We start from the raw sequence: 13,298 nt of genomic DNA on the forward strand, positions 1-13,298 counted from the left end.
TTAATTTGTCCCCTTGCTAATTTATTTCTTCATCTCACTCATCCAACAATGATCACTCATCAATCCAATGTTACAATGTCACTGCATACTCAAATCAACATTAGGCGCCAAGTGTACTTGAAGGGTCTAAGCCATGTGCTTGCACTTGGTGGCTACACTTAGTGGTTGATCAGAGGTGTATACCATGAGGATGCATTCCTGTTCATATTTTTGGAGAAACGTACATTTCAAAAATGTTTCTGTAATCATATTAGTGATCACTTTCTTCACAGATCTTAACATTTCTCAAACATACACATTATGTAGCAAAAACCTTACCTTTATCTAGATTCCTTTCATTTTTTACCAATATGATAAGCCTAAAACTCATCCCTTTAATGAGTAATGAATTCCACATTTAGTGTTCTCCTTTGTTACTATAGTATGCACTCATTATATATGAACTGTGTGTGTGTGTGTGTGTGTGTGTGTGTGTGTGTGTGTGTTGCAAAACATGACAATTGAACAGTGGACATTTCTAAGAAAGAGCAATAAAATTATGAATTGTGTTCATTTTTATTAATTTTTCTTATTTTTTAGTGCTTTATTTTTTTAAAAGATTTATTTATTTTAGAGAAAGAGTGTGAGCAGGAGGAGGGACAGAGGGAGAGAGAGAGAGAGAATCTTAAGCAGACTCCCCACTGAGTGTGGAGTCCAACTCAGGGCTTGATCTTATGACCCTGAGATCATGACCTGAGCCAAAATCAAGAGTTGGACGCTTAACTGACTGAGTCACCCAGGTGCCCCTGTTTTTCAGTGATTTCTAAACTCTCTGCCATAAGCATATATATGATCTATAATCAGGAAAAAACACATTTGCAAATTGAAGTTCGTTTACTCAACTGTAGCTTTTATGATAAATGGAGTGCTTACTAACCTCCTATATGCCTGAATACATATGTGTTGGATCAATTTGTTACGCTGGCTTGATGTCTAATATTTTTTTCATTTAAATCATGTTTTTTCAGTGTCCTCTATGGAAATAAAATCACAGAACTCCCAAAAAGTTTATTTGAAGGACTGTTTTCCTTACAGTTACTGTAAGTATTTGATGGTTTCTGATCTGTTGAACCAAGCGTTATATTTTAGTCAGTGTACACTCTCATGGTTTCGTGGAGACTTCAGAAAAGCTCAACCCCAAATGACATAGTTTAATGAAATGGAAAAGATTAGTATAGTGCAACTAACATTGATGGGTGTTATTTATTTGAAGACATGGCACTTTGAAGTTGTCTTAAAACCTTTCTGTCCACCCTGTCACAAATGTAGGCTTCTTGGCTACTCTGTCATTAAAAGCTTGTGCGGTCTCTGCCCTTTGTGAAACTCTCTGTTTTGATTTGACAATAGTTGGGAAGGAGAGTGACATAGTGAGAGGTTTATCCACCTTTGTCCAAAGCATCTGCAGGAGGGACAATGCTGGAATACCGTGCCCCCAACCCAGAGGTCCCAGAACACAGCAGGAGCACTCCAACTGGTGTTTACTCCGAAAATTATCTGTAAATCCCTGGCCTGCATCTTCTAAAAACCATTCTGCTTAGAGAGTAGCTACCTCTTCTTTGTCTCAAAAGAAGAATGCACCATACATATATGTATAAGAACAAAACTTGAACATAGGTGTTTTAGTGAATGCTCATATGAAAAGGAAATTGGAAAACGCTAGTCTTAAGATGGTTAGTGTTAGATCATCAAATTCTCTTCAAATCACCAAACATACATAGAATTCCTCCTTTGGGGCTGCTGTGGATACAAAGATGAGTATGATGTACTGTCATCTCTCAACTAGTTCATAGTCAGTCTACCTTAAAATTCTCAAGTTTAAAATATTATTTTCTCTTTTGGTGTATACATTTGTTGGTGTTGGGATTTGTATCATTGATTTGGCAAAAATTTACTCCTAATCCCACAGATTTCCCAATTGTAGATCTTTTTCCTTACTTGATCAATGTAAGTTATAATTATATCCTAATATTCATGTTTTAAATTTTCATCATTATCCAGAAACATATTTTATATCACAACCCAGTTTTCCTACACAACACACAGATGCACACAAATGAAGCAAATTGTTAACAAAACAGTATTTACCTTTACTATGTATAGTACTCTCCATTTTACTGCATTCTCTGTCTCTCGCTCTGGTCTCTCTTTTTGTGTCTCTTTAGTACTGTGCAACCCAATAAACTGATTTTACAACAGACCAGTAAGTCATGAAAAATACTGATCCTTATGACCTAATGTCTTTATTTGGGTTTCAAATTATTTTTTAACCTTTGAGGTGGGCTCTGCAAATATTGCTTCTGATCTTTAATAGAATGACTCTATATACATTATACACATTATAGGTATATCTGGATACTATAGCCAGGTATTGCCTGTGTGTTATTTGCTTCTCTGTCATTCTTCTACCTTTTCCTAGCACTATTATGTTTGCCATTTACTTGCAATCTCTTGCTATCGCTTGCCTGTCTAGTACTAACACTTAAATAGTACCTTCTTTTTCCTTCCACACATACTTATTGGTGGCTGATGTAACAACCAAGTTAATAAACCATGGGATCTGTATACAGATAAATCTTACTTAAAAAGCTATCTTTGTCCCTCAGCCTGATATGTTATCTCTAGATGAAGGCCAGTTCCTAAGCCTGCCAGGGCTAAAGCAACACAATTGTCTCTTTCTGGCTAGCTGAGAACTTGGTTAAGCATCTTAGATTTGCTTGAACAGATGAGGTACTAGGGAAAAGAAGAAGGTAAATGGAAAGAGCAAAAGGAAGTAGTGTGTGCAACACTTTCTTTCTCCTACTTTGCTGACCACATAATTTAAAGTAAGTACAAAATGCTCAAAACAGCACTTTCGTCAATTGTCTTCAATGCTCCCCACTTTTTCCTTTTCCTTATTTCTGCTCTCTGACTCCTTCAGTTAGCTGACAGATTGGGGAACACAGTCAGTGTGACCTGTGTTGTGGCGCAGAGTGGAGAAATGGGATTACCAGTCCATACCTGAAACCAGTTCCTAAGCTTTTAAGAAACATTATGAGGACCACAGAGAAGACTAAAATGTCAGGTCCTAAAGGGAGGTTAAAAAAAAAAAAGAGCGAAGAGAATTATCCCGAGGAAGTCACAGCTTTGCATGTGTGTGGATACCTAAAAAAGCAAGTAAAGCAGAAGAAATACCCTATGTTAATTAAAAATAGAGATTCTTGGTGGGCAAAAGGGAAAACATTTTTCAGTGTGTTAAATAAGAAGGCATACAAATCCAAATGACAGAGCACATATTTTTTGAGCTACTAAATATTTGTTTAAGTCTTAAGTATCAAAGCAGTAAAATAAATGCTAATAGAGATAAAAGTATCAAAAAAAATTCTCTGCCCAAGGAGGTCACTAATCCACCTTTGGGCAAACACGTAGGCCTACGGAAAGGAGGTGCCAAGACTAAGTAGCACTGAATAAGTTCCTTAGGGACCTAGGGGAAGAAATACTTTAGTTGGGTAGAAGCTTCTGGAAAAGGTGAGCTTACCGTGCAGCCATGATAGGCCAGAGCGTTGAGGAAGGTGGAGGGCAAGGCAAGTGTATTCCCAAAGGGAGCCCAACATGCATAAAAACCCAGACACGATCCCATACAACCTACAAGAATGGCGTTTGCCAAAGTATGATTTGTAAACCACAGTTCCATAGAATATTGAAGTCAAATATTGATAGCATGTTGGAAAAAAAATGAGTTTGTGGCATATTGTGTTAAACCAAGTTAAATGGGTATTTATACTGCAGAACCAGGGCCTTTAATAGGGTTATGAATCATGTCACTCTCTAAGAGGTTCATAAAGTGTTCATTCAACAACATATTTATGGAGCACCTTGTATGTGCTTGGCACAAACAAAAATGCCTATCTGGGGAGAACTTACAAATGGCAGCAATAATGTAATAAGTAAATCATATGTAACAGAGAGAAATACGTATTTAAGAAAATAGAAAAAAATAAACAGATCATAGTAAAGGAATTGTGTGTGCTAGAGGTTGAGGTGGGGCAAACACAGGTGATGGTATTGAAGAGAGGAGTCAGGGTAGGCTGAATTGAGACAGTAAGATTGCAACAGACTCAAAGAAGCAGAATAGTCAGACCTCAAGGGAAAGAACATTCCAAGCAGAGACCCCCACAAAGAGACATGTGTGGCTGGAGCTGAAGCAGCCAGGGGAGAGGTATATAGAGGTAATATAATTAGGTATTATATTAGAGGTATTAGAGGTATTAGGAGTTCAGAAGGGGGCGCTAATGGTCCTACTGGGCATTGAAGCAATTTGTCAGGACCTTGGCTTCCCTCAGAACAATTTGGGAGTTGCTGCCTGGCTTTGAGAGAAAGTGGCCTGTGTTTTAAAAGGCCACTCTGGCTTCTGTTTTGAAAATAGACTGAATTTCTTCACAGAGCAGCTAGAGAGACTAATGTTCTATGACACTTTTTATGGCATCCTTGACAGGAGACGTTCGGTCTCACCCACCTTTGTCTACTGCCCTACCTCTTCATCTTCCAGAGAATATGTTGAATAATTTTTATTGAATAAATGTGTAAGTACCACTAGATTTAGGCATTCATTAAACCGCATGACCCTTGCTTTATCTGGAATATCTTCCACCTGTGGTACCTAAATTATTCCAGTTAAAATGCTAGTGTTGAGGTTCAGAGAAATGTTATTTCTTGATTTCTTGTATTTCTCAAGAAGGACAGAATCTTGAAGGTGGGTTAACGAGATGCTACACTTTAATTCTGCAACTATTTGATCAAACAGATTATTGAATGCCAACAAGATAAACTGCCTTCGGGTAGATGCTTTTCAGGATCTGCACAACTTGAACCTTCTCTCCTTGTACGACAACAAGCTTCAGACCATTGCCAAGGGGACTTTTTCACCTCTCCGGGCCATTCAAACCATGTATGTATATATGGCTTGGATCAAATATGATGACTGCTGTCCTCACTGAATTTGAGAGTTGAGTTCATTGCAAGTCATGTATAAAAGTGTTCTGTCTGTGTTTCTGAAAGGCATTTGGCCCAGAACCCCTTTATTTGTGACTGCCATCTCAAGTGGCTGGCGGATTATCTCCATACCAACCCCATTGAGACCAGTGGTGCCCGCTGCACCAGCCCCCGGCGTCTGGCAAACAAAAGAATCGGACAAATCAAAAGCAAGAAATTCCGTTGTTCAGGTAATTTCTTACTTCATGTGATATTTCCCCTGTGTTACCAAAAACAGTGATTACGGAGACCTAGAGACTGCTGGTCTTCAGATGAATTACCAAACATTGTAGAATATACTTTTTTCTTCTGTCTATAAAGAACAAAATAAAGGGAGCTATAGACACAATTCATATAGCACTCCTATAGCTAATATTTTAACACTATATCCAGCATAACAAATAGGTTACCAGCCAAGAAAAAATGATGCTTGGATATTTCATACTGTATTTTTAGGGTTCAAACTAAACAGGGGCCTTTTAGCAAGCTCAGAATCCTTTTTATGTCTGTTAAGTCTCATGCCTGTTGTATTATTCTCCACTGAGAAACTTAAGGTAATCAATCATGTTCTCATTTCTTCAGAAAGTGAACTGAGACTTGGTTATGTGATTTGCTCAGGCTCAGAAGTAGGGGGGAAAAATTTCCCGATCCCTTGCTTCGCACACTAAATGTGTTTACTTATTTTTCACCCTCTTATTTTAAATAAGACTTGGATAATTTTTTTTTTGCCAAAAGGCCATCCTTTAGCATTTGGGAATATTATATTTATTTATAAAAAGCCAAATCTAGATCCATTATGTTACTATTATATAAAAGGCTTACCTCATTGAAATTTTCTGTTCACTTTGGTCTCATCTTTTCTGTGTTCTTATGATAAAATACATTCTGTATGTTTTGAGTAGTATGCTATCTAACTATTCCAGGGGTATTTCACATTCGGCAGTTAATTCATACTAAAAAGCTAATATCAAAACAAAGCTGTTTATTGTCCATGGTTCTAGAGACATTTACTACTCACTGTACATTGTTATACTTCAGCCACTGCTGTGAATATAATTCACTTAATTATCTATAGTACCTATAGTCCATTCTTAATCTAATATAACTCATATCTCTGCTTGCTGACATTCAGGTGCATCTTCTATTTTTTTTTCTCTTTTTTTATTTAGCTAAAGAACAGTATTTCATTCCAGGTAGGTTTTGCTCGGTAGTAGGACTAACTGCAGACACCCTTTCCTCACCTTATAAAATATAGCTTCTGAAACTTTGATATGCATGCGTTTGAAAGTACAGTGGGTACTCTGTAGATAGATTGACTTCTGCATAGATCACTTGTAGCTGTTTCCTGAAAACCTGACCTTTGCATGCAGCTTCTGATGTTAGACATATATATTATTAAACCCCCATCTTTTTTTTCCTCTCTCACTTTGGCACATTATCTAAAATTTCTCACAGTAGCTAAAATGTTTGAACCTATAGCCTTCTACTTAAATCATTTTCTCTCCTTATGTTGTATATCTGATCTTTCAACCTGTTTTTAAAATATAGCTTATTGAGCTGGTTTTAAAGACAGAGACCTTTCTGTTGTCAAAGAACTAGTTCTGCATGAAATCAGTTACAAACACACGGAATTCTCTTGTCGACCATGAAATTTACTTTTTTTAATATAATTCTTTATACTAAGAAAGTGTCCCTTACTTTTTGCTTTATTTTGCTTTACTGTTGCTTCACTTTTTATACAAAAACAGCAACTTACTGCTTGTTGACATCCAATTATACATTATTTGTAACATTGTTGCAGACCTGGGGTGATGGTATAACTCCACAGAAACAATACTGCCCTACATCCTGAAAGCCTCAGATGTTCCTGGGCACTAAATGCCTTGAATAATTTAGGCAGATGAATGAAAAGTTTTTTAGAAAAGTAATTGAAATGTTTTACCACTACAATCTTGACACTCTCAAGGCTGATGATTCTGGAACTAGCTCTTTGAAACATGTTTACTTATTTTTTTCCTTGCCTGCCAATTGTGTAAAATGCCTCTTGTTTGTTTTAAACCATTATATAAAAATATGTGTTAGTAATTGATTGGCTACATTTACCATCTCCTGGGGATATTCTAGACTATCCTATATTTTAACAGCTACCAATAAGAAGATACTTATATGGTGTTAGTATGCAAAAACCTTACTGATTTTTTAAAGAAGAGTTCTGGGTTTAGTCTCTATTTTAAGGAGATATGTGTTATTTGCCATTATTGAATTATAATTTGAATAATTTTATGCATATGACAGATTTTGTTTTATTACTTATTTTGAGCTTGAGTGATCAATAATATTTGTATATTACATGGGCTGCATAAGAAAACATGTTGAATAGAACAGTTGATTGGCCTTCAGAGGCAATCTTTAAAATTCATTATTTTTACCTCATTGTTAAGCAGAAAGTCATCTGATAACTATTACTTATCCAGAAAAAAGCCATATTCTAAATACCAAAACACCTATAGGATAAAACATTAATATTACTAAAATCTTCAAATTATGGCAGTTGATAGAATTGTTATCAAATTATTCAATAAATTACATTTAAATATAATGCATTAATAATTTAGAAATTAATATTTCTAATTCACAAATTAAAGATCCAACATCAGATTGTTTTCATAAATTCTGATAGAGTTTTGCCTATTATTGACAGCAGTCAAAATAGGTTTTTTTGGAAACACACTGTATATGTGATATCATGGCTTAATTGTCAATTATTTCTGATCATTCAATTTACATTAAAGCAATAACAATAGAAGTCAGGACTCAGAAGGATTCTTTGGTCCTTCTCTCCTTTTTCTTCCTAGATTATATTAAAATTTTAGCTTACCTATAGAGTCTTCATAAAAGAAACATCATTGTCATTACAATGAATGCAGACTATTTTAAATATAAGATACCTGATGTACCTGTCATTTAGCCCTTTGTTCCCAGTATTTCTTCATTTCACTTTTAAAACGAAAGCTTAAACTACAGGAAAACAGTTCCTCAGTAAATGCCCTGGCATTAACTGTCAAGTCTAATGAAATGATTATATTCAGCTTTGAGATTGTATGAGGTTCTGATTTCATTTCCACTAAGTGACATTATTTGTAAGTTGGAAAGGCCATTAAAAAGCAAGTAAGCCACAACAGTAAGGCTTAATCCAGATGTATTTGTTTTTGAAGATCTCCATGATTAGTTTTTCACTTACGTTTGCATGTTTACTTGCCTACCACCATTCTATATGGCATTCTAGATATTATAGTGATAACTCAACAGAAAATCTATCTTGCAGAGAGCTCATCATTTAGAGGAATCGACAAGAACTTAATTTGTGCTGTGCATCTCGTATGCCATTGCTTTTCCTGTAAGAGCACTGTGCTTCAAAAAAGTACTACAAACATTTGCAAAGCATGACAATGGCTGTCATACTCTGCCATCCCCCCTATAATTGCCATAGTAAGGAAAGAAGGAAGAGACCTTCACTAGTTTTGTATATGTGTTGATTAACCTTAATTGGGATTACTCTTTCTTTCCTTCTTGGTGATCTTTACTTTTGCAGGAATTCACCATTTTGGCTGTAAGTAAAAGTGTCTGATCTGAAACATAATGCCCTCCCTTTTCAATCCTGATGTACTTCTTCTAGTCTCGGTCTTTTGCACCTTTTTTTTTTTTTTTTTTTCCCAAGAAGCAACCACAGATCTTTTGAGCTTCTCTGTTGTCCTTGTAGCTCACCTTCAACTTCTTCCTGGATGTTGTTCCCGAAAGCTGTTGTTTCCATTCTGCCGTTCTGAGGAACAGTGGAGGCACCTTTCAGTGTAGCCCCTTCTTTGTGTTTCCAGGAAATCTTCGGTAGTAATACTCTTACTATGGTCATAAACATTCTGCGGGAAGAATGCATGTCATGTAAACAGTATTACGTTTCCAGAGCGTCTGTAGCTTTTTCTCCTGCTTCCCTTCATCTTTCCTCTCGGTCTTACCCTTGGCCTAGTGGATGGTGTAGTGATTATGTAGCGAGATTTTCTGTTGTGCTTGATCTAACCATGTGGTTGCCAGGTATGAGTAAAACATGGTTCCGTCAAGCACCATGGAACGTCACGCAGCTTTCTACAGCATGACAAGCTGCTGAGGCTTAAATCAGGATTTACTTGTCTCCTTTTATAAAATCAAAATGAAAAAAGAGGGCTTTTTTAGGCATTTCCGAAGATTATGTGAGAGGGAGAGAATAATATAAGACCATAGAAAATTTAAAAACCTGAGTACATCTATTTGCCTTGAAAGCCCTAATTTAAAATGATATATAGGAATATGTTTCTTACTGGATACATTTTAAATTCTTGACTCAGAGAAAAAAATAAACTTTGTAACAATTAATAGCCATTGTATGATTAGCTGTCAACTAGGCTAGAATGGCTCATAACTGGATCAGCAGAAAGTACAGCTGTGAAAAGCTCATCTCTATTAATGTTTTCCTGTCCTGTGAATCTGGTTACTCTTTTTTCCAGCAAATTCCAAGCCCTTGTTTTAACCCTCTCCTGACATCCATTGACCAAAAATTCCCCAAGTTGTCTCCCTGCTGCATAATCTATAGTTATCTTACTATTTTTCTTCCTACAAATTAATGACTATTCTAACCTTTAGACTCAGTATCTTTTTTTTTTTTTTTTGCCTTGAATCCTCAATAGGTACAGAAGATTATCGATCAAAACTAAGTGGGGACTGCTTTGCAGATTTGGCTTGCCCTGAAAAGTGCCGCTGTGAAGGAACCACAGTAGATTGCTCCAATCAAAAACTCACCAAAATCCCAGACCACATTCCCCAGTACACTGCAGAGCTGTGAGTTCATCTCCCAATAAAATCCAGGTTGGGAGGGAGGGAATGAAAGCATCATAGCTTTGCAATTTTTGTCTTTCCCTTTTATTTTTAAGAATTACATTGATTTTAAATAACACACATGGCCATAACTCTTCTTTGTACAAGGATATATTAGAAGCTATCTTACTTCATCTTTCTGGTCCAAGACATGACTACAGAAATTAATTTATGTCTCAAAAATTCAGTTAGTTCTTAATAATGCTAATAATAAGAGCATTCCTTTGATATTTATATCTTGGGTATTATTTATGCCCGCACCCATTTCTAAACATGTAATAGATTTCTAAGGCATATAGTCTTTTGCAGCAACCACATAAAATAGTTGGTGAATCACCATTTTGAATCTCTGTTAATTATGAATTCAGTCAGAGAGCCTTAATTGGCTTTATTACCTCACTGAGTCGAAGGTGGTAGGATTCTGTGATTATCAGGCATTTAAAGCACAGAGGATACTTTTTCCCTGAACAATGGATAGCATTGCAGGAAAAGCTGAAAGGACAACGAGATCAGATTGATATTTATAACCCTACCTCGAGCCTAGCACATACTAGGTGCTAAAATGTTTGTTGAATCATCTATAGACTCTATGCCAAGTATGGTTTGCCTTTAGTGATTTTATTTATAAAAGTCATACTAGTTTTCTAAAAATTCAAGAAAAACTTGGTGAAATCTCATTGTTTTCTGAACATCTTAGCAACGTTTATGTATAGCACCATCTGGTATTTGCTATTAACTGCTTTGCAAAGTTGGTTGTCCTTTTATGCTTGTATAATCCTTTTGTCTTCAACTAGCTTGTAATTCCTTGATGATGGGGATTGCGTTTTATAGTTTATCTCCCACTGTGCCTATACTCATGCCTGTTACTTAATGAATCCTAAGCAATTTGAATAATTAAAAATAATGTAATGCTTTCAAAGAGATGACAGAAACTACCCTGTGGCTATAGTGGTACTTTTTTAAAATTATTATTATTATTCCTGTTAGTTTTTGAATCTATTTAAAAGCTCCAGGGTTTTTGTTTTTGTTTTTTGAGGAATTTTTTTTTTTATTATGTTATGTTAGTCACCATATATTACATCATTGGTTTTTGATGTAGTGTTCCATGATTCATTGTTTGCATATAACACCCAGTGCTCCATGCAGAACGTGCCCTCTTTAATACCCATCACCAGGCTAACCCATTCCCCCTACCGCCCCTCCCCTCTAGAACCCTCAGTTTGTTTTTCAGAGTCCATAGTCTCTCATGGTTCGTCTCCCTGTCCGATTTCCCCCCCTTCATTCTTCCCCTCCTGCTATCTTCTTTTTTTTTTTTAACATATAATGTATTATTTGTTTCAGAGGTACAGGTCTGTGATTCAACAGTCTTACACAATTAACAGCGCTCACCATAGCACATACCCTCCCCAATGTCTATCACCCAGCCATCCCATCCCTCCCACCCCCCACCACTCCAGCAACCCTCAGTTTGTTTCCTGAGATTAAGAACCAGGGTTTTTTGAAATGTGTGGAGACCATGCATGCAGTAAAAGGCCTGAACTCTATTGCTGTGGTAATGCAGGGAGTTTTGTTTATTTCCAATATTATTACAAACAATAATGCAATTTATATCTTTCAGCATGATAACAGCTTAAATAGGCTTACTTGTCAATTAAGAATTACAGCACTAACATCTAATTTATTATTCAGGAAAATGTGTGTGTGTTTTAAGAAATTAAGGATTTTGTAAATTATGCATTTAAAAATTAGTACTGGGAGGAAAATATTTGTAAATCATATATCTGGTAGGGGACTTATATCCAGAATATATAAAGAGTTATTACAACTTAACAATAAAAATGTACATTACCCAATCAAAAAGTGCTCAAATTATTTGTATGCACATTTCTCCAAAGAAGATATACAAATGACCAATAAGCAAATGCTTATTATCATCAAGCTAAAAAATGCTTAGTATCATTAAGCATTAGGGAACCCTAAATCAAAACCACAATGAGAGCCACAAAAACAAACACACAAATAAAAAATTGGACCCCTCATACATTGCCAGGGGAATATAAAAATGACAAATCTTTGGAAAACAGCTTGGCTATTCCTCAAATTATTAAATATAGTTTTACCATGTAACCCAGCAATTTTACACTAGTATAACTATTCAAAGGAATTGAAAACATACATCCTTACAAAAACTTCTACGCCAGTGTTGGTAGCAGCATTATTCATGAAAATCAAAAAGTGGAAGGAACCCAAATATGTATCAGCTGATAGATGAATGAACAAAATTGGTATACCCATACTATGGAATATTATTCAGCCATAAAAAGGAATGAGGTACTGATGTATGCTAAACATGGATGAGTCCTATAAACATTATGCAAAGTGAAAAAAGCCAGGCAAAAAAGCCACATTTTTTTTATGACTTCACTTATATGAAATGTCCAGAATAGAAAATTCCATAGAGACAGAAAGTAGATTAGTGGTTGCCAAGGACTGAGGCGGGGAGGGAAACAAATTGAAAGTGATTTCTGATGGGTATGAGATTTTTCTTTTGGGTGATGAATATGTTCTAAAGTTAGGTAGCAAGGACAGTTGCACAATTTTGTGAATACACTAAAAAACACAAGATTGTACACTGTAAAAGGGTGAATTTTATGGCATATAAATTGCATATCATAAAAGCTATTAGTAAAAAATATATAGAGCAAGTGATTCGGAAAAAATGGTCTAAAATGCTTTCTGGGGTAAAAATACCTTTGGAGGAGGGGCAATAGTGGAAAAAAGGTTTGAAAAACTTTGTTCTACAGATTACTGAATGAGAGCTGGTTTTGATTTTTGATTATTGGTTTTCTTTACTGTGTACTTCTTAATATTTTATTTTGAGCATTAAAATTTGAGTGAAATGGTGAAAAAATTAGTGCTTCCACAGATTTTCTGTGACATGTATTCTGTTTTACTTTAGAATAATCACAAAATGATCTTACATTTCTGTATGAGAAATAAAAATCCCTGGCTGTTGGTGATGAGACTTTTGTTTCTTTTTTCTCTGAGGCGTCTCAATAATAATGAATTCACAGTGTTGGAAGCTACCGGAATCTTCAAGAAACTTCCGCAGTTACGTAAAATGTAAGCTGTGCATTAGCCACCTTTTAAAATTTCTGTGGTGTTCTGTTGTGTTTTTCAAATCCCTGTGCAGTTTTATTCAGATTTCTTTGGAAATTGGAAACTATAAAAGATGTGGAGAAATTTCCGTACAGTGACTACCTGTGACATGAATTTAGGGTAATTTCTGAGAGGAGCCTGAGTAATCACCTCTTTTCTGTGTATTCAAGGATGCCAGCAACCTTTTCTGT

General features: G+C 35.7%; 1 protein-coding gene across 4 annotated transcripts in view; it reads left to right on the top strand.

Moving 5' to 3' along the window:
- SLIT2 (slit guidance ligand 2) overlaps positions 1–13,298 on the top strand; it is a 360,745-nt gene that overhangs the window by 269,815 nt on the left and 77,632 nt on the right. For 2 of the 4 annotated variants that reach the window (XM_032400092.1, XM_032400094.1), the window contains 6 exons: positions 1,008–1,079; positions 4,820–4,963; positions 5,074–5,237; positions 6,216–6,239; positions 9,762–9,912; positions 12,997–13,071. In XM_032400092.1, the coding sequence (XP_032255983.1) occupies positions 1,008–1,079; positions 4,820–4,963; positions 5,074–5,237; positions 6,216–6,239; positions 9,762–9,912; positions 12,997–13,071 (630 nt within the window). The remainder of the gene's footprint in view (positions 1–1,007; positions 1,080–4,819; positions 4,964–5,073; positions 5,238–6,215; positions 6,240–9,761; positions 9,913–12,996; positions 13,072–13,298) is intronic. The other 2 variants (XM_032400096.1, XM_032400095.1) reach the window with 1 other exon arrangement.

Source organism: Phoca vitulina, unplaced genomic scaffold (assembly GCF_004348235.1).
Source record: "Phoca vitulina isolate PV1807 unplaced genomic scaffold, GSC_HSeal_1.0 scaffold3, whole genome shotgun sequence".
Classification (NCBI taxonomy): Eukaryota; Metazoa; Chordata; class Mammalia; order Carnivora; family Phocidae; genus Phoca; species Phoca vitulina.